The 22,500-nt window shown below is 38.8% G+C and overlaps 2 protein-coding genes and 1 long non-coding RNA gene across 4 annotated transcripts in view; 1 reads left to right on the plus strand and 2 right to left on the minus strand.

Annotated features, from left to right (window-relative positions):
* The window catches only part of LOC145483066 (uncharacterized), a 1,509-nt gene extending 1,088 nt beyond the window's left edge, over window positions 1-421 (plus strand). For both annotated transcript variants that reach the window (XR_014048868.1, XR_014048869.1), the window contains exons 2-3: window positions 1-24; window positions 348-421. The exon at window positions 1-24 is cut by the window's left edge. This is a non-coding gene — a long non-coding RNA (uncharacterized LOC145483066). The remainder of the gene's footprint in view (window positions 25-347) is intronic.
* A 5,195-nt stretch (window positions 422-5,616) lies between these two features.
* On the minus strand, window positions 5,617-7,759 carry LOC145483067 (melatonin receptor type 1B-like). The gene has a single exon (XM_081461685.1). The coding sequence runs from the start codon at window positions 7,018-7,020 to the stop codon at window positions 5,710-5,712; it is 1,311 nt and encodes a 436-aa protein (XP_081317811.1). The 5' UTR covers window positions 7,021-7,759; the 3' UTR covers window positions 5,617-5,709.
* An 11,195-nt stretch (window positions 7,760-18,954) lies between these two features.
* On the minus strand, window positions 18,955-20,339 carry LOC145482350 (melatonin receptor type 1B-B-like). Its single transcript, XM_081460995.1, has one exon. The coding sequence runs from the start codon at window positions 20,182-20,184 to the stop codon at window positions 18,955-18,957; it is 1,230 nt and encodes a 409-aa protein (XP_081317121.1). The 5' UTR covers window positions 20,185-20,339.
* Window positions 20,340-22,500: the final 2,161 nt, after the last annotated feature.

Genomic DNA, 22,500 nt, shown 5'->3' on the forward strand with positions numbered 1-22,500 from the left:
TATTTTCAAAGCAACCATGGCCAGGTGAGATATTTCTAAAGAAATATAAATTCAACGTCCTCATGATTGCTTATAGGGATTGATTTTTATTGTAAACAATATCTTACTAAGTGTATTTTTCTTGTGTACTAATTGTTGTAGAACACAGAGACCACTGTCATGACAGAGATATTAATGTGTGAAAAGTTCCATAAAAAAATGCACTGGGAGCAAATTAAATCAACACAGATGCAGCTTCTGAGAGATCCCCAATATTAATGAAACATACATTGTACATACATGTAAGAGAGTTCAATAATTTATTACTTAAGATTGTAATGCTTTGTTTGGTTTCTCTATATTCACAGACAACTTGATGCCATATTAATTTCTACACTAAGTTCATTGAACAAACTGACTTGGAAGTTGAGTTCTGCAACCCATACTGATAGAAGTAATATCATACAGCTGTAGCTGCAACATTGTGACAGATGAACTGTATTACATTATTAAGAAACACGTATGATACATGTATTAACTAATTATTTAAAGTGTCTGTTAAATTAATCAGTTTTTCTGAGAGATAGTTTACTCATTATGTCATGGTTTATTTAAATAATTGCGTTTTTGGCTTAAAAATGATATTTATTGTGCTTGGTTTATGTTGCTCTTAAATCAATTTTGTGATAACCTGTATTGGGCATGGCATAGATTAATATTTTGCCAACACGAAATGGAGAACTGGGTCTTAAGCAAAGTTGCAGGATTAGTAGTTTTGCAGAAAGAAAGAGTCGTGAAATTTGACATTCTACCGACAGCCTTGCCATTCGCAACGTCCAGTAAGGTTAATTTGATCCCTAGTGTTGTACAAATAGTGTTCTCTAATTTATAAATTATTTCAATCTGTTGTTTAAATGATTGCCTTATAACCTCATGTCCAGCTTTGGTGCATGCAGGATATTGATGTATTGTTTATCCATTTTGCTGTAAATTATCTTTAATTGATGTGTCATCAGAACATATCTTGGATATGCTGGCTTTTTCTGACAAATGTACCTATGCCTCATAATCTTTGAGTGCGTTTGGTTGTGTAGTCCAGACAAAATATACGTACATAATATAACTTACTTATAGCTTACTTATAATTCTTGGTATAATTTAATTGTAACAAAATTAATTAATGGAACCCAATAACAGCTCCTGTAGTGCACAATCTCAGTCGAGAAAAAGAACAAATCACATTGGAATTGAATAATAAAATTATTATCAGAAGCCTATGCAAGTATTCATGATCAGCAACATAATATCATATTTATCGTTCATGCCAGAGTGATTTTGCTTATACTTATACTTTGAGAGATGGTGCAAACCCTTTCAGCAAGAGGAGACTCCATACAGAAATGAAGATAGCTAACTATCTTTGGGGATCAAGTTAGAGAACAAAACTTTTTAACTTTTTACATGTGTATACTACCTTGGTATTTTTGTGAGATTTCATTTGGTAGAAATTTGGGGACTGAGTATATTGTAACCACTGCATTTCAGTCATACCCCACAACAAAAAAATGTGTAAACCTCTTTTGTGTGGGAGTCCCAGTTGTTCACTAAGAAAGAATATAATGATTAACAACAATGTCTTGTCTTTCTCAATAAGAAAGAACAGGAAATGCCACCAAAAAGCACAGAAGACAGTTCTGTTATGTGATCGACATTTTTGGTGGCTCCCCTGAAATGCTTGAAATCATGGCTCTATTTTCATCATCACACCATCTTACACCTCGATCTGCTGATGTAATCCTAGTTCGGGCTGAAACTATAAAATCGCTCGCAGTTTACTTCACATACATGTACATCTTGGATTATTTTCATCAGTAACAACATTCCAAAAAATAACTCACGAGCTCCGCTTTTAGCCTCGGCTAAATCTATATATTATTTAAAATTAGCTTAGAAAACTATGTAATAATATTTTAAAAAAACACTTCTTGTGGACGTCATTCACCCTATAATTTACTTGTCAAGGTTTCTCAAGTTGCGGTTCTTCCTTCCAAAACAAACTGTAAAATCTACATCAAAAGATCTTCCCTCCGTGAAGGAAAATTACAAGTAACTGCGGTTCAAAACTCCAGGATAAATTTTTTTTTTCTTAACGTCGCTTTGACTGAATTATTTCGAAAGACTTAATTTCTCCCTTTAATTCATAACTTCTATTAGATTTTAAATTTAAATTTAAATGTTTTAGACAGCGCTACGTTAAAACGCAGTTCGTGTTCATGAAATTCTGAATTAAGAATCAGCAGAGTTGTACTCACAACAGAGCTTGTTAACCAAACTGCTTTGCCACTGATAACTAAATCGCCTTACTCTCGGACAGCTTTCCCAACTGCACCTTCATGCATAACTGAGATCGCTAAATGCAGGGTTTGGTTGATCGCATTAAATGTTATGTGCGATAATCACAGCACTGTCGACAGGAATCAATTCTCTGTTATTCGGAACACACCAATAAATGACGTCTTGTTCATTCTTCGGTGTAAATTACTTTGGACGCCTAATTATACATCCGGCTTTGTGATTGGTTATTGTTTGTCACTTGGTTGTAATCCTGGCTCTGATTGGTTACACCTGGTTACCTACACCCTTAGCTACTGCAAACCTTGTTAAGAGCCTTTTCATAAAAATGAATAATGGTAAAGGTGTCTAAAAAAGCAGTCATTGTTGATTTTTCGCAGATTGTCAGTTTTGAAAACGATATTAAATGCTGCGAAAAAACAAACTTAGAGCGGTCCTTGCGGATATTTTTTAGGGCCGCTTAGACTACATCACAGTACAAGTTTGCTGTATATGGCTAGCGCACGAGAAAAATGGGTACCTTTTGATGGACAACTGTAAAATTGCCGCGTAAAACAGTAGGGATAGCCGATCACGCGCCGCCTATTAATTTATTTGACAACGCTGACCGTTTTTTCTATCCAAGACGTATATTTCAGGGACGTGTCTCACTAATTGCACGTCTAAATAGATATATAAGATGAAAATAACCTTTGTCTTAATGGATTAACAGAAAACTTGTGAATCTTGAATCTTGGTGCTCTTTATGATCTCAAATGTATTACACCGCAATGCAGCTCTGTTATGTAATTTCTTCGTTTTGCTTCGGGTGGCCTTATTAATATCACAGGTCACCTTATCGGTGTAAAAAAAAAAGCGTAAATTTTGTAGGTACGTTAAGTTTTGGCGGTGGAAAGAAGAGTTTTGGATTCAAGAAGTTATTATTGTTCGTTTGTACACTTGTTGACGTCTTTCATCGATCGATGAAGTAGTTTCACACTGTCGCAAGCTTCGCAAAACAGGTGAATAAAATTAGGTATCTTAAAGTTTTCTTTGTAAAAAGATTGCTTTGAGTGAATTGAACTTGGTGTGTTGTACTTACTATTATAGTAGGCTTTCCCCGTTCTACTGCTAGCCTGTTCTTTAATGACAACCAGTAAACCTGTTTACGCGACGGCAAGACCTTGGAAGTTTTCCATTGTACAGAATTTTGCCCTTTATGTGATAAACAAGTAATCGCAAGTGCCCTCGGGCAATTAAGGATTAATTTCACTTGTACTTTCAAAGTTTTCCAAATTGCCCTGGTTGCTCCGCGACTCGGGCAATTTTGTGAAAACTTTCAAAATACGAGTGAAATCTCCTGCGTGAAACTAATCTTTAATTACCCTCGGGCCCATGCGATTACATATACAAAGTATAATTTTGCCTTCGTAACAAATATAATGTCTTCTACCGACGCATTTGCTGGTTGAGAATTTGTTTATTTCGCTACGTGTTTTTGTCGGCATCTAGCAAAACCTGTTATTTTAGTGCAGTTTTAACATTGGCGTTGTTACCAATGGCCTCCATGAAGCTATGTTTACTGTAGAGAAATAGATAATTTCCGTTGCGTTTCTTTGAGTCAAAGAAGACCTTTAATTTGGGTCAAATTTCGCAAATCGATTTGGGGGCTAAACGACGGGTAACCCTCACCATGCCTCTGTACTCTGATAAAGCACGCTGTTTCAGCCAAGCAGAGCGCACGATATATGGAAACGTTATTTATAATACAGATAGGACCCTGCGCGCGCTCTGATTGGTCAAAAACCTATGTTTTATCAGAGTATAAAACATAGAAAAAGCGTGTTTTATTGTCTTTCGCGACATTACCTCTATATCATAAAGCAAATGAAGAAACCAAAGCCGTGTATTACACTGTGATAAAACACTCCGGACATTATATTTGAGAACACTCGAGAAATGTAGAAAACACTCTCCTGCGGCTCGTGTTTTCTTCATTTCTCTCGTGTTCTCAAATGCCCGTCGTGTTTTATCATAGTTAGCTTCCGTAGCAAGCCTTTCCGTGGGGTTTGGAAGCAAAAAAAGACTTCGGTGTTTTGAATGGGGCGAGAGCAAAAAACAGGAAAGAGGGGGGTGGGGGAGGGGAAGGCGTTACTTTCTTCCTTCCTTTCCCTCCCCTGCCCCTCTTTTGCTTGCTCCATTTTTCGCGCTGTAATTCTTTGCTCCTGAGCCCCAAAGAAACGCTTGCTACGCAGGCTATTTCACGGTGTAATACACGGCTTAGGCTTCCTTATTTGTTAATTATATAATATAAGGTGCACCGCACTAAATAAGTTGCAAATGAATATAGCGCTCACATCTTGTTCATGATCTCTATATTTTATTTACAGATAAATACTTTCCTACCCTTATGTGGTGTTTACATTTGAGCTTGTAACAAGGTAAAAAGTTACTAAGGTCAAGTTACTTAACCTTGGTACATTCGTCCAGTGTTTCCACTGGCTCAGTTGATCTGTCAACACACGCGTGGTGGAAGAGAACTTCGTATATATACATGTACAATATATATTTTTGCAAAACACTTAAGGTTATCCAAAGAATGATTGTTTTACCTTTAAAAGCAGTTGACACATAAATGATTACGGCAAAGTCGCCATCTTACGAAGAGTAATCTTTTGGATAACGTACCACTGGATACTAAATGTAACAATATCTCCAGTTTGTATTTCTTAAAATAAACGTAGAACATGTAGAGAAGATGCTACTTACACAGACTCCAAACATATTTAAAGTATGGTATGGTTTCCAATGAGCGCGTTTTCCTAGGCCCCAGTTGTTGCGTTATTTTCGGGTATCATAGATAAGGATATAGTAATTTTCAGTTATCAAGATGAGTGGAAATAAAAGCAGCGTTTGTATATTTTGAATAACCATATTTACAAATTTGACCAAAGACTCCAGCCCACTTGCATGTCCTGGACCACCCATTGTTTCAATAATTTCAATGTCCTTCTTTTAGTCTTCTCAGGAATTCAATTATCCATTTACATCTAAACTTTCTTCCTAAAACTCGGAAAACGATAAAAACATCGTATGTTGTGGACAACCGACAACCACTGCACTCTAATGGCTAATAGTATACGAGTAGCTCAGCCAATCAGCTTGCATCATATGCATTAGTATACTAATAGAACTGTACTAAAATCAGATAGACCACGGAGAAAAATGTTCTTGCTCGTCACAACAACCCCAGGCCTCCGTGTCTAACCGTTACAATCGCTATGCGGTATAAATAATATTCAGTTATCCGGATGAATTAATAAGAATATATAATAAGAAATGTGAGTAAAAGTTCGGAGTTTAGGAAATCCAGACATTCCGGGGTCTGGCCCATTACCATCACACACCAGAGATAATCTGGATATTGCCATTGGCAAGCCCTGCCTGCGGCTCCTTGCTGCTATTGTTCGCTCCTCCTTGATTCTCTTCTCTGTCACCCAATACGGCTTCTAGGAATGAAGGTGAGGTCCTCCACGAGGATTTGCTTTTACCACTGATCTGTTTGAAAAAGTTCTTCTTGTTCTTCAGACTAGTGAAGATTTTCTTGAATGCATCTTTGAACTCTTTACTCATGATGAAGTACACCAGTGGATTAGCAGACGAGTTGATCATAATGAACATTATAAGCTGGCCTATGATCAGATTGTAGTAAGGCTTCTTCCAGTATTCTGGCATAATCAGTACCACCACACGAAGAGCGTTCAAGGGAAACATTACCACGGCGAACAAAATTACCAGAGGCGTAAGAATTCTCGTTGTCTTGTTGCTTTGTTGCCAGATTCTTTTGTCGCTTCTTTCTTTGTTTGATGGAGCTTGCGACAAGACTGCTTGATCTGCATCATCGTACTCTGACATCGAGGTTCGGAAGGCAACACTTTGAAGTACTCGTTTTTTGATCCTGACATATGTAAATGCTATGACAACCAGAGGAAGTGCATACCAGACGACGATGAGAACTATTGAGTAAGACTGGACTAACAACTTTGACATAAGTGGGCCGCAGATTTGCAGAGTCGGATTGTAATGCATAACCGGGTACAGAGGAACGGATGAAACTACAAACGACGCCAACCACACCACGCCAATAACCACAAAAGTGCTCACCCGAGATCTGTGCTTGATCTGGTAACGTTTAGCGCCCACTATATTCCGATATCTCTCGATAGCAATGGCCGTAATCGACCAGATGGAGGCTCCGAAGAATGCCTCCACGGTAGGATACAGGTAATGACAAGCATGTTTCCCTAACAACCAGCGAAATGGGTAGAGGTATTTCAACAGTACCATAGGATAGATGATAAGTAGTACCCCCAGATCCGCTATGGTCAAGCTCAGCAAGTAATAGTTCATGGAAGTCTTCGTCTTGGCCTGGATTAGGATCACGAAGCATACCAGGAGATTACTAACCACACCTAGGAATACAATGGTTGACCACAAAGTTATTTGGAGCATTAGGGCTCCGAGAGGCTGGTGGAGGTATTCGTGCAACCCCGATGCTTGGGTGACGTTGTCAGTCGTGGTATTTTCCAAAGGAGTGCTGAGTGTTCCGTTAATATTAATGTCGTCCGTGGTTATTTCTGTGTTGTTTATCTGTGAGAGGAACACGATTTCGTGCAAACTGGGAAATAATTTCACTCTAGGAGAAAACATATTAAAAATGCACTAAAATTACAGGGCAACTCTTCGTGATATTGCAAGAGTCTCCCACCGTAACTCATGATTTTCGGCTCCGTACAGGGATGAAAGGTTTAGACATGACTCAGCGCCAAGAGCGGGTGAAGTCAAAGAGAGTTCATGCCCATTCAGACCTTATTTCCAAGGCAAGTTAGATCTCTCTTAAGTTATTTTTAGTAGATTCCGTTGTTTTATCGATAAACACATGCATTTGTACTAGTTATAATTGTGTCTCTAACTGAACGACTTCTTGTGTTCCATTCATTTGTGCCGATGATAATTCTGTCTTCAACTGAAAGACTTCTTGTTTTCCCTGCGCTAAGTCCTCACGAGAAATATTATTTGTCCATTTCCATCGAGTTACATAAATAGCAAAGTGAATCTCTTTACTTCATTGTTTGCATCTTTGGTTTTTGTAAATTCGTGCTGTAGATAATTATTGAAATGATTGTCGTCCGTTTCTCAAAGGCAAACAAACTCAATAGCCTTCCCTACCAGAGGAAACTGGTTTCAGGTAAACGTTTCGGGCTCACTGGAATAGTTAGTTCATTTTAGAAAATGAAACAAACTCTCGCGTTGAAGAAAGGTTAAGATATCATCCTGACTCTATCTAAGAGACGAGTGAAATATCCATCAAAATAATTTTCTTCTCTCGTGATTATTAACAGCGCCTCACAAACCCAATAAAGAAGAGTAATTTTCATTTTTATCTAAAGTTGATAAAATAGTCTCACGTCTGTGAAAGTCCCAATCTAAATCGATTAATTTTAAGTTTTCTCTAAACTTGATGAAATAGTCTCACGTCTGTGAAAGTCCCAATCTGAATCGATCTACCACACACATTTATTTTCTCGCAGGTTTCGGAGAATACGTAGTTTTAATTAAAAGTCTTAAAAATCGGGAGACTAAAAGCGTCTTTTATGGAGATAAAAACAATATTTGGAATTCAGGGTCGGTCGGAAAATACAAAACTGAGCTCTTTTTATATTTAAGATTAGCTTAGAAAACTATGTAATAATTTTTTTAAAAAAATACTTCTTGTGGACGTCATTCACCCTATAATTCACTTGTCAAAGTTTTTCAAGTTGCGATTCTTCGTTCCAAAACAAAGTGCAAAATCTTCATCAAATGATCTTCCCTCCGTGAAGGAAAATTTCAAGTAACTGTACGTCAAAAACGCCAGGATAAATTAGTGGGTTTTTTTTTTGTAATCTCGATTGGACTGAATTATTTTCGAAAGTCTTAATTTCGCCCTTTAATCCATAACTTCTATTAGATTTTAAATTTTTTAGACAGCGCTAGGGTAAAACGCAGTTCGTGTTCATGAAATTCTGAATTAAGAATCAGCAGAGTTGTACTCACAACAGAGCTTGTTAACCAAACTGCTTTGCCACTAATAACTAATCGCCTTCTTCTCAACCAGTTTTCCAAACTGCACCTTCGTGCATAATTGAGATCACACATACAGTCTTTGGTTGATCGTATTAAATGTTTTGTGTGATAATCACAGCACTGCAGCTGTTGACAGGAATCAATTCTCTGTTATTCGGAATACATCAATATATGGCGTCTTATTTATTCTTCGGTGTAAATTACTTTGCGGCCCTATGTTCCTCAGGGAATTAAAAGGCTTAAGCAGTAAACTACTTTGGATGCCTAATTATACATCCGGCTTTGTGATTGGTTATTGTTTGTCACTTGGTTGTAATCCTGGCTCTAATTGGTTACACCTGGCTACCTACACCCTTAGCTACTGCGAACCTTGTTACGAGCCTTTTCAGAAAAATGAGTGATGACAAAGGTGTCTAAAAAAAGCAGTCATTGTTGATTTTTCGCAGATTGTCAGTTTTAAAAACGATTTTAAATGTTGCGACAAAAAAAAAGCACTTAAGTTTGTCCTTGTGGATATTTTTTAGGGTCGTTTAGACTACATTATAGTACAAGTTTGTTGCATATGGCTAGCGCACGACAAGAATGGGTACGTTTTTGTAAATTAAACCTGAAAATTGCTTACCCTACAATGTTCCTAATTGCACTTTTCCTGGATGCAAGCAGCGCGAACTACAAAAGTCTCAGTAACTAAGCCGTACCGCCTTTGGAAGTCTTTTTATAGGACCTCAGTTACCTCAGACTAATTTAGTACATGCCATCTGCTCTGAATTTTTGATGGAAAACAGTAAAATTGCCGCGTAAAACAGTAGGGATAGCGGATCACGCGCTGCCTATTAATCTATTTGACTACGCTGACCGTTTTTCTATCCAAGACGTATATTTCAGGGACGTTTCTTACTAATTGCACGTCTAAATAAATACACATGATGAAAATAACCTTTCTCTTAGTGGATTGAGAGAAAACTTGTGAATCTTGAATCTTGATGCTCTTTATGATCTCAAATGTATTATGCAATGCAACTCGGTCATGTATTATTCACCTTCTTAGAAAAATACGATTAATGAAGTATTTAACAAATTTTAAATGATTTAGCATGTATTAGAAATTGAAAGTGGATATAATAGGAAAAGAGAGTTTTAAAATAGCCTGCACTTTTTTCCGGCGAAATTTCCATGAAATGGACAAACAGATTACTACAAACGAAACACGCGCTGTTCATCAACACAGATTTCAGTGATAATCTGGAACGAAACGTGGCATTCATCGATAAACTAATGGAGGGAACATTTAAAGTCATCTATCACCGGCTTAAAAGTAACTATCATACCTCCGTTGGTTGGAAACGCTTTCTAGTCGAAACAGGCGAGGAAGTTCTTCAATTCTTCGCGGAAATCATTTGATGAATGAAAGAATGACGGCTGTTGTTGTCTCCCGACTTGAAGTCTGATAACTGACGTTGCAAACGTTGCTTGGGAAGGTCAGAAAGCAGAGGCTAGATGATAACTCACTTATCAACAAGTAATGGCTTGCTTGACAGCTTGTTATCTTATAACTTCTCCAACGATTCTCAGAAAAACAAAAGGTCAGCCAATTTGATTGCAGTATTACCAGCACACCAGAGTTTATCGTCGACGGGGTGAGGACAAAACCCTGTGTTCGATTTAGACAAACGTCGTCACACACGATTTTGAAACCACTGAGAAACACGCAGCAGCGCAAATAAAAATGAATAACGCAGACGCATAAAAAATCTCCGAGAGTTTTTGTTGATAGATAAACTTCTGTTTGAGGTGTTTTCGTGTTGTTTTCACACAGCTAGATTGATGGACCACTTGCTTTTGCCTGAGTAATTTCTTATTTTCCTCACACTATTTTTTCCAATCAAGTACTGGGAATATTGTTCTCTATTTATCACTGACTGAGTCCCTAGAGAAACAGTTAAACCAAACGGTTTTAGAACTGCAGATGACCCTGTAAGAGGCCCCGCCTGGAAATATTCCATCTTCGAATATACCATTTATCACTCAATAAAATTCTTAAGCTTTTGAAACATTCGGAAAAAAAATGAAAAAATATGAATCAATCAATTTATGATCATTATTAATTGATATGAAAATTGGCCAAATTCTCCTTGCTTGTATTGATCACATAGCAACGCTTGTAAAGCCACCATTCCGTAAAAGATCGCAACTTTTATATTTTCTTTTGAAAGCTCAGCAGTTTTTTTCGAGGGTTTCAGCTTCCTTTTAAGAAGTGCCAACTCGGGCTTAATGATCCTCTTTCGAGGCTTGGTCTGAGCTTCCACTAACGATACTACATTTAGGAAATAACACACTGGCTGTGGGTAAAATTTGGGTGGCAGGGAAGGACGACTGGGGAGTAGGGGCCCAGGAAGGGGGCCCTCCTGGGGGAGTACAGATCGGGTGGTACCGGGAGTAGCCACCCTGGAATAAAAGTTCCAGACCTGCCTCCAGGGGTGAGGCCCATATCCCACAGTCAGGGGGACTGAGGGAACCAGGAGGGGAAGCCCCTCCTGGGGGGAATACAGATCAGGTGGTACCGGGGGTAGCCACCTTGGAATAGGTAATTTCTCCGGACCTGTCTCCAGTGCGCTAGAGCCTTACTGTGGGGTAAAGTGCAGCTAATGGGTGCACTTCCCTGCCACCGTCCTTTAATAGCAAACAACAGAAAGTCACCAAAATACAGTCTCTGTTCATTGCACCCTGAATGATAAGGTCTAAGGCTTGCTAGGAGACAGATAACCCTAGCCTATAGCCATTAATGGTATAATTATTATTATTATTATTATTATTATTATTATTTTATACTAAGCAAATGATATCGTAAGTGTATATGGATAAATGTTTTTCTAAAAGTAGCGGAATAGTAATGTTCAGTGTCTATACGCGACATTCTGAATTGTAGCATCAGAGCTTGCCCCCATTTTTTTTTTTTTTTTTTTTTTTTTTTTTTTGGGAAAGACAGATTATTAGCCTTATTCATGGTGAACATTTCTATAGATCTAAATGATTTTGTTTATTCGCTTGAAGATGGTCCTAAAGCGTAGTATCAGGGGTTCAGATGTGTAGAGCAAGGGTCCCAGTCATGGGAGGGTGGGAGGGTAAAAGAAAAATCAGTGGCGAAGGATCGGCACAAACGAGAAGGCTGAATACAACGAGGAGCGTGTGCTTGACTAGAGATCAGGGGCATGAGGTGGACATGTGAGAGACATGACTGGAACCATTGATACACTGTCTTTTACAGATGTAGATAACAGTGGCTTTACTTAGGAAATGAAAGGTTTGTTGTGATATCCAAAGGGGGTGATTGTTTTCAACTGGGAATCCCTGATGGCCTTTGAGATCAGGAATTGGTGGCATGTTACCTATGTTACTGGGATTTACTTATGAGCATGACACGAGGTTCATTGTGTTACATGTCTCTGAAATAAAGTGTTACAATGCAGAATGTGTGTGCCTGACTTTGAGATATTGTCTCTCAGGTCTCATTAACATCAGTTTATGGATGCCATAAACTTAAACTTTATGTCAAAGTCCACACATGTACTGTTTTCAGTTATATTTTCAAAAGTTTCAAATGCACTGCGGGAAAGAATGGTTCTTTCACTAAAACAATATGAACGAAACAATCTTGGCAATAAAACATTATTTACTGTCAGAGCAATACTGGCTCGAAATGGCTATAGTTATTTTTCGGTGTTTTTCTTTTGTTTTGTTGTTTTTTGTTCTCCCTTAAATCAATCTGCAAACTACAAATTCTTCCTTCATCTCTCCTGTCCTAACACTAGGCTTGAGGCGGAAGCCTAGTTTTCACCACCGATGCAAGCACAAGTGCAAGCACAGGCGCAAGCACAAACGTAAGCAATAGGGATGACTCAAGTGAAAACGAAATTCGACGCAAACACAAACACAAGCAAACTCATCCGAACCTTCCTCCATTTTGGAAAACTGTTTAGGCGTGAGGTAATCTGGATCCAATGTTTGTATTGGCCAAACATAACCACGTGTGGTCAATATCCTTGAGCTTGTGTTAGCGGTATTTCGTTTTCACTTGTTGCAGCGCAAACGCAAACATAAGCGCAAGCACAACAACAAAGGAAACATTTTGATCCTTGAGCTTGCGCTTGCGCTTGTGCTTATGCCTGTGTTAAGGCCGTTTTTGCTATACAGTGAAATAAGAATTATTGTTGGACATCTATCACCATGGAATTCATATGCTTGAGCCGAGTATTACGTCCACTGAACATATATATAGGGCCGAACTCACACACTACCGCTCTCATGTGGCTTTGATAGCTTAGTTAGTAGAGCATTACACCCGTAACGCAAAGGTCGTGGGTTCGAATCCCGTTCAGAGCCTGAAATTTTTTCAGGTCCTTTTTCCAGTAGTGTTATGGTTGCATTCGCATCTTTCATTCTTTCAAGAATTATTGTGTTGGCGCTTGTCCACGCCAGTGAAAACCAGATGTAAATTGGGCAATATCCAGCCATCTTGACCTCACACTTGGTCAATAACCCATATTTATTATATGCCTGTATCTCACAAGGACTGGGAACTACCGAATTCACGAATTTGATTGGCTGAAATCGATATTGACCGCGGTCTAGATTTTCCCATCTAGACCGGCATCTAGACCGATTTCATTTTGCGTTGAAAAAGTAGCAAACTAAAATACAAAAATGTTCACCATTTTCTTTTATTTTCTTCTCAATCATTTATGGAAGTGCCAAAAAGCCTGATGACAAAAAAAAGTAGAGACGACGAGCAAATTTCCGCAGGTTTAAGTTAAGCTCATCGCCGTTCGCAAGCAAAATGTCAGCTAGTACAAACCAGTTACATTAAACGAATTAAAGTTTTCTTCTTTGCCATATAATAAACATCTCATTAACCGAGCTAAGTCGGTCTGTATGGGAGAATCTTGACCTCAGTCGTGTGTACAGACCTCACTGCGTTCGGTCTGTACTCACGACCTCGGTCAAGATTCTCCCATACAGACCTCCTGCTCGGTTAATAAGAGCTAATTATTTTACTCCATATTTTAATTTGTAGTTAACAAATAAAGAAACCTCGATTGTGCTATGTTCGGTTGTAAAGCACTTAGGAAGCGGAAGAGCACAAAGGAAGTGTAGGGGGAAACACGAACTAACACGAAAGGTAGTCGAGACTTTCTCCCTTCTTCATGAGTACTCTACCGCTTCCTAAGTGCTTTACAACAGAACAGAGCACAGTCGAGGCGTCTTAATTTGTTTTATGATAAAGAATCCGTTAATTTTCCCACACATTCAGCTAATATTTTCAAACTAAACTTGACTTTCCAAACGAGGAGTGGCGTCAGAAGGAGTGGCGAGTGGAGTGGTCCACGCTGACGCCAAAAGTCGCGTCAGCGTGGATCTGATCTCTGATAAGGTACGCTAAAATAGGCCAGTCGTAATCCTTTTTTTAGAATTGTTCCAATAATTTGATCGGCTCACCAGACAGCAGCTGTCGAGCACAAATTGATCTTGAGCTAAACTTTCGGTTCCCATTGGCTTTCGAGATAAGAACGACCATTTCAGATTTCGCTTTTTAGTTTAATTTCAAAATAGGGATCAAAAGTTAAAATTTCTTGTCCTGAGGAATCTGGCCACATTGCGGCTCATGGAAACGTGCACTTTTCCAAAGGAAATTACGAAACAAAGAGCTCAAAGCTTGCACATCAGGAATACGAAATGAGGAGCTGGATTTGAAACGAGCTGCAGTTGTTTACGGCTTGCTGCAAGATTGTCCGAACTTGCGTCAAAGCTGGAAAGACTAAGTTGTTCCCACTGGGTCTGCTCCAAGTACAGGAGAGAATATCAGAGCAAGCTTTTAACTGATAACTCGTCGGGTAAGCGTTGTAATTGTTGACGTTCACTTCGCTGAGATGACCGTAGATCGCTTTTTAACGAACGAACGTTACTACACTCCATGTCAGTCTTTTTTGAGCATTTTTACAAAAATTAAGCTTCTCATCATAAGCAGACACAGCTCAATAAGTGTTTTCTGTTTTACATCTGTGTCATATATGGGGTAGAGTTACTGAATGCTGATTGGCTGAGACAAAGGGCATGTTTTTTCTTAATCACGAGGGCACTTTTGGTAATCAAGAGGGCATGATTACTTGATGCTGACTGTCTGAGCACGCCTGCATTAAGTTGATTTCCCGCTTCAAACGGGTTTTGAAAAAGAATTTCAGAAACGCATCGCTTCTGAGTTTGATCTAAACGCGATTATTTCATCTTTACGTGAAAGAAAATCGACATACGGCAAGGTGCAGTCTTTGGTGGAAAAGCAAAGGATTTTTCCATCCAAAAACGTATTGATTCGAGGCCTGAAAAAAGTGTGAGGGGGGCTGGTGTCGCACGAAGCATAGAGTTACCGTTAGAATTTCATTGCTGACAAACTGAAAGGTAATTTCTTCGTTTTGCTTCGGGTCGCCTATCGGTGTAAAAAAAGAAACAGCGTAAATGTTGTTTGTACGTTAAGTTTTGGCGGTGGAAAGGAGAGTTTTGGATTCAAGGAGTTATTAGTGCTCGTTTGGACACTTGTTTATGTGGATCGATGAAGTAGTTTCACGCCGTCGGCAAGCTTCGCAAAACAGGTCGTGAATAAAATTAGATTGCTTAAAGTTTTATTTGTAAAGAAATTGCTTTGAGTGAATCGAACTTGCTGTGTTTTGCTTACTATTATGGTAGGCTTTCCCCTTTCTACTGCTAGCCTGTTCTTTAATGACAACCAGCAAACCTGTTTACGCGACCGGAAGACCTTGAAAGTTTTCCTTTATACAGAATTTTACCCTTTATCTGATAAACAAGTAATCGCAAGTGCGCTCGGGCAATTAAGAATCAACTGCACTTGTATTTTCAAAGTTTTCCAAATTGCCCTCGTCGCTCTGCGACTCGGGCAATTTTGTGAAACTTTGAAAATACAAGCGAAATTAATCCTTAATTGCCCGAGGGCCCATGCGATTACATATACAAAGTATAATTTCTGCCTTCATAACAAATATAATGTCTTCTATCTAATCATTTGCTGGTTGAGAATTTGTTTATTTCGCTACGTGTTTTGTCGGCATCTAGCAAAACTGGTTATTTTTGTGGAGGTTTATCATTGCTGTTGTTACCAACGGCCTCCATGCAGCTATGTTTACTGCAGACAAATAACTAATTTCCGTTGCGTTTGTCTGAGTCACAGAAGACGTATAATCTGGGTCAGATTTGTCAAATCGACTTAAGGGCTAAACGACGGGTAACCCCCACCATGCCTCTGTACTCTGATAAAGCACACTGTTTCAGCCAATCAGAGGGCACGATATATGCAGACGTTATTTATAGTACGGATAGGACCCTGCGCGCGCTCTGATTGGTCATAGAAAAAGCGTGTTTTATTGTTTTTCGCCACATTACCTCTATATCATAAAGCAAATGAAAAAACCTAAGCCGTGTATTACACTGTAATAAGACACTCCGGACATTATATTTGAGAACACTCGAGAAATGTAGAAAACACTCTCCTGCGGCTCGTGTTTTCTCAAATGTTCTCAAATGCCCGGCGTGTTTTATCACAGTTAGCCTGCGGAGCAAGCGTTTCCGTGGGATTTGGAAGCAAAGAAAAACTTCGGTGTTTTGAATGGGGCGAGAGTCCCAGGGGCATAATCGGGGACAGAGTCCGTAAGCGCGCGCTATTTCTAGTATTGGGGCTGTCCCTATCACATGGGACAATTTTTCTATTTTTAGAACAAATTGCGCCATCATGTGCGACACACGCACGTACATGCTGCGTGGATTTTTGCAGATATAGCGCGGGAAAATGGCGTCCAAAATTTCCCGAAAGGTTTGATGTTTTTGGCCCACAAATCAATACGTTCATGTCTGTTGGAATTTTGCCTTAGTATTTTCGTCGTAAGCTGCTCCAGTTTGATTGAAGTAACACAGTGCCGAATTTAGTTATCTCCCGCTTCATATCGCTGACCACATTATGTTCCGCTGCTTCTTTTACAAGAGCTCCACATTACTCCACTCTAAGTTTCACATATGTTGAAGATTGACAGCTTTTCCATAACCGTGACACAGCAAGAAACCAGTTGGATATATTTGGATACAGCACCGTTTCAGGACTTCAAAGTTTCCCTCCTCTTGCGACACGCCTGCGAGGATTTCGCCAGGTCTACCTCGACCGAAAAGTAAAACAAAGTAATTGCAAGTTTGAGTTTCGCCTGAATTGTAAGCGATGCTTGATGCTTTATCAAGGCGCAATAACTGACAAGAAATTTTATGTCTGTAGATGCTGCTCAGTTTTGTTTGTGTAAAAATCCAATAAATTGTCTGTTGTCGATGAATAAGAGCGCCCGCCTATGCGTGTTTTGTACAGTCAGTAAAACATGACTAACTGGACTTCCCCACTTTCGTGTGAAAACGTACATCGAACTCATATAATATCTCTAGTTTTTAAATATCTTTAAGGTTGATAAATGTTTGAGAACATATTAAAAGCTTAGCTGAAAATATGTGAATACAGCAGAAATTATCAGCAAAGTTACGATGACGCTTTCTTTAATCAACTCGAAAAACGATTTCGATTTCGTTGGTCGAGTTATCAAAACTCCTTGTCTAGTTTATTTTCGCAGTGTAAAATTTCACTATGATGAAGAAATACACATGATGTTAGTAGCCTTTTGGCGTTGGGGAAAATTGTTGCAGCATTTCAGCGCAAAAGACAACGAAAGAAATCTTTGTCAAGATTTGTTGACAATTGAAAACATCGACTCGGATTTGAAGGTGCACGCGCTGCACTATGCAAATGAGCTACTTATGTACGCGTCAGACTTTCCTTTAAATTAAAAAACTTTTGCAAACTCGCCAAACAAACAGAAGCAATAAGAAACTATCAAAAACAGGGTTTGGTTATGATTAAGCATTGTTTCGGGAAACTCTCAAATTAACTCGATATCAGAGTAAAGAGTTTTCTTTCATAGCTTTTCTTTACAGAACAAACGCAAAAGCTTACGCGTTCAACTAGCGCGAGCACATATTATTCATTCACAACGCGAAATTGAAGTCTTGTTTTCGACCCTGAAAAACTCACCTTTTCCATCAGCTCAGAGCATAAAACTACATATAAGAGCCCTGGATCTAATTCTTTGCCTTATTCCCTGCCATCGCTGTGAAAAATCTGCAAGAGAATCTTGCGACTCTCACCATTTGATCATGCAACGTGACAACATCGACGCGAAAACCCCCGACACGTGGGTGGATCCGCGCGGATATATGACGTCAGGATGGTGCAATTTGTTCTAAAAATAGAAAAATTGTCCCATATCATAGGTGCGTGCAGATCCCAAGACTTACGGTCTCCGTCCCCGATTATGGCTTCTGTTGCAAATGAATATAGCCCTCACATCTTGTTCATAATCAGTATATTTTATTTACAGATAAAATACTTTCGTACCCTTAGGTGGTGTTAACATTTGAGCTTTTAACAAGCTAAAAAGTTATTAAGGCCAAGTTACTTAACCTTGGTAATTTCGTCCAGAGTTTCTACTGGCTCAAGTTGATCTGTCAACACACGCGTGATGGAAGAGAACTTCGTATATATACATGTAGAATATGTATTTTTGCAAAACGCTTAAGGTTATCCAAAGAATGATTGTTTTACATTTAAAAGCAGTTGACAGATGTCATAATCATTGAATAATTACAGCAAAGTCACCATCTTACAAAGAGTAATCTTTTAGATAACACACCATTGAATACTAAATGTAACAATATCTCCAGTTTGTATTTCTTAAAATAAACGTAGAGCATGTAGAGAAGATGCTACCTACACAGACTGAAAAGATATTTAAAGTATCGTATGGTTTCCAATGAGCGCGTTGTCCTAGGCGCCAATTGTTGCGCTATTTTCGAGTATCATAGATAAGGATCAAGTAATTTTCAGTTATCCAGATGAATGGAAATAGAAGCAGCGTTTCTATATTTTAAATAACCATATTTACAAATTTCACCAAAAACTCCAACCCACTTGCATGTCCTGGAACACCCGTTTTTTCAATAATTTCAACTTTTTAAAGTCAAGAAACCGCTAATGTCCTTCTTTTAGTCTCCTCAGGAGTTTAATTATCCATTTACATCTAAACTTTCTTCCAAAATCCCGGAAAACAATAAAAACCTCGTATTTTGTGGACAACCGACAGCCACTTCACTCTAATCACTGATAGTATACTAGTAGCTCAGCCAATCAGCTTGCAGCATTTGCATTACTATACTAGTAAAATTGTACTAAAACCAGATAGACCACAGAGAAAGAGGTTCTTGCTCGTCACAACAACCCCAGGCCTCCCTGTCTGACCGTTACAATCGCTATGCGACATAAATAATATTCAGTCATCCGGATGAATTAATAAAAATATGTAATAAGAAATGTGAGAAAAAGTTCAGAGTTTAAGCAATCTAGACATTCTGGGGTTTGGCAAATTTCCATCACACGCCAGTGACAATCTGGATATTGCCATTGCCAAGCCCTGCCTGCGGCTCGTTGCTGCTGTTGTTCGCTCCTCCTTGATTCTCTTCTCTCCCACCCAATACGGCTTCTAGGAGTGAGGGTGAGGTCCTCCACGAGGATTTGCTTTTACCATTGATCTGTTTGAAAAACTTCCTCTTGTTCTTCAGGCTAGTGAAGATTTTCTTGAATGCATCTTTGAACTCTTTGCTCATGATGAAGTACACCAGTGGATTAGCAGACGAGTTGATCATAATGAACATTATCAGCTGGCCTATGATCAGATTGTAGTAAGGCTTCTTCCAGTATTCTGGCATAATCAGTGCCACGACACGAAAAGCGTTCAAGGGAAACATTACCACGGCGAACAAAATTACCAGAGGCGTAAGAATTCTCGTTGTCTTGTTGCTTTGTTGCCAGATTCTTTTGTCGCTTCTTTCTTTGTTTGATGGAGCTTGCGACAAGACTGCTTGATCTCCATCATCGTACTCTGACATCGAGGTTCGGAAGGCAACACTTTGAAGTACTCGTTTTTTGATCCTGACATATGTAAATGCTATGACAACCAGAGGAAGTGCATACCAGACGACGATGAGAACTATTGAGTAAGACTGGAATAACAACATTGACATAACTGGTCCGCAGACTTGCAGAGTCGGATTGTAATGCATAACCGGGTAAAGAGGAACGGATGAAACTACAAACGACGCCAACCACACCACGCCAATAACCACGAAAGTGCTCAGTCGAGATCTGTGCTTGATCTGGTAACGTTTGGCGCCCACTATATTCCGATATCTCTCGATGGCGATAGCTGTAATCGACCAGATGCAGGCTCCGAAGAATACCTCCACGGTAGGATACAGGGTATGACAAGCGTGTTTCCCTAACAACCAGCGAAACGGGAAGAGGTATTTCAACAGTACCAAAGGATAGATCGTAAGTAGTACCCCAAGATCCGCTATGGCCAAGCTCAGCAAGTAATAGTTCATGGAAGTCTTCATCTTGGCCTGGCTGAGGATCACGAAGCATACCAAGAGATTACCAACCACACCTAGGAATACAATGGTTGACCACAAAGTTATTTGGAACACTAGGGCTCCGAGAGGCTGGTGGAGGTATTCGGGCAACCCCGGTGCTTGGGTGACGTTGTCAGTCGTGGTGTTTTCCAAAGGAGTGCTGAGTGTTCCGTTAACATGAATGTCGTCCATGATTATTTCTTGTGTTGTTCTGTGAGAGGAACACGATTTTGTTAAAACTGGAACATAATTTTACACTAGGAGAAAACACATTAAAAATGCACTAAAATTACAGGGCAACTCTTCTGGATATTGCAGGAGTCTTCCACCGTAATTCATGGTCTTCATCTCCCCACAGGGATGAAAGGTTTAGACATGACTCAGTGTCAAGAGCGGGTGAAGTTATAGAGAATTCATGCCCATTCAAACCTTATTCCCGAGGTAAGTTAGATCTCTCTTAAGTTATATTTAGTCGATTCCGTTGTTTTATCGATAAACACATGTATTTGTACTAGTTATAATTGTGTCTCTAACTGAACGACTACTTGTGTTCCATTCATTTGTGCAGATGATAATTGTGTCTTCAACTGAACGATTGCTTGTTTTCCCTGCACTAAGTGCTCACGAGAAATATTATTTGTCCATTTCCATCGAGTTACATAAATAGCAAAGTAAATCTCTTTACTTCTTTGTTTGCATCTTTGGTTTTTGCAAATTCGTGTTTTAGATAATTATTGAAATGATTGTCGTTTGTTTCTCAAAGGCAAACAAACCCAATAGCGTTCCCGCTGCAGAGGAAATTGCTTTAAGTTAAACGTTTCAGGCTCACTGGGATAGTTAGTTCACTTTAGAAAATGAAACAAACTCTCGTGTTGAAGAAAGGTTAAGATATCATCCTGATCCTATCTAAGACACGAGTAAAATATCCATCAAAATAATTTTCTTCTCTCGTGATTATTAACAGCGCCTCACAAACCCATTAAAGAAGAGTAATTTTCATTTTGACCTAAAGTTGATAAAATAGTCTCACGTCTGTGAAAGTTCCAATCTAAATCGATCTACCATGCACATTCATTTTCTCAGCAGGTTTCGGAGAATAGGTAGTTTTAATTAAAAGTCTTTAATATCGGGAAACTAAAAGCGTCTGTTATGGAGATAAAAACAATATTTGGAATTCAGGGTCAGTCGGAAAATACAAAACTGAGCTATATTTATATTTAAAATTAGCTTAGAAAACTATGTAATGATATTTTAAAAAAACACTTCTTGTGGACGTCATTCACCCTATAATTTACTTGTCAAGGTTTCTCAAGTTGCGATTCTTCCTTCCAAAACAAACTGTAAAATCTTCATCAAAAGATCTTCCCTCCGTGAGGGAAAATTACAAGTAACTGCGGTTCAAAACTCCAGGATAAATTTTTTTTTTCTTAACGTCGCTTTGACTGAATTATTTCGAAAGTCTTAATTTCTCCCTTTAATCCATAACTTCTATTAGATTTTAAATTTAAATTTAAATGTTTTAGACAGCGCTACGTTAAAACGCAGTTCGTGTTCATGAAATTCTGAATTAAGAATCAGCAGAGTTGTACTCACAACAGAGCTTGTTAACCAAACTGCTTTGCCACTGATAACTAAATCGCCTTACTCTCGGACAGCTTTCCCAGCTGCACCTTCATGCATAATTGAGATTGCTAAATGCAGGGTTTGGTTGATCGCATTAAATGTTATGTGCGATAATCACAGCACTGGCGAAAGGAATCAATTCTCTGTTATTCGGAACACACCAATAAATGACGTCTTATTCATTCTTCGGTGTAAATTACTTTGGACGCCTAATTATACATCAGGCTTTGTGATTGGTTATTGTTTGTCACTTGGTTGTAATCCTGGCTCTGATTGGTTACACCTGGTTACCTACACCCTTAGCTACTGCAAACCTTGTTAAGAGCCTTTTCATAAAAATGAATAATGATAAAGGTGTCTAAAAAAGCAGTCATTGTTGATTTTTGGCAGATTGTCAGTTTTGAAAACGATTTTAAATGCGAAAAAACAAACTTAGAGCGGTCCTTGCGGATATTTTTTAGGGCCGTTTAGACTACATCATAGTACAAGTTTGCTGTATATGGCTAGCGCACGAGAAAAATGGGTACCTTTTGATGGACAACTGTAAAATTGCCGCGTAAAACAGTAGGGATAGCGAATCTCGCGCCGCCTATTAATTTATTTGACAACGCTGACCGTTTTTTCTATCCAAGACGTATATTTCAGGGACGTGTCTTACTAATTGTACGTCTAAATAGATATATAAGATGAAAATAACCTTTGTCTTAATTGATTGAGAGAAAACTTGTGAATCTTGAATCTTGGTGCTCTTTATGATCTCAAATGCATTACACCGCAATGCAGCTCTGTTATGTAATTTCTTCGTTTTGCTTCGGGTGGCCTTATTAATATCACAGGTCACCTTATCGGTGTAAAAAAAAAAGCGTAAATTTTGTAGGTACGTTA

This window comes from Orbicella franksi, chromosome 3 (assembly GCF_964199315.1).
Source record: "Orbicella franksi chromosome 3, jaOrbFran1.1, whole genome shotgun sequence".
NCBI lineage: Eukaryota > Metazoa > Cnidaria > Anthozoa > Scleractinia > Merulinidae > Orbicella > Orbicella franksi.

Bases quoted from the DNA above. Each gene is read 5' to 3' on its own strand.
- LOC145482350 (XM_081460995.1), bottom strand. From the start codon at position 20,184: ATGGACGACATTCATGTTAACGGAACACTCAGCACTCCTTTGGAAAAC.
- LOC145483067 (XM_081461685.1), bottom strand. From the start codon at position 7,020: ATGTTTTCTCCTAGAGTGAAATTATTTCCCAGTTTGCACGAAATCGTG.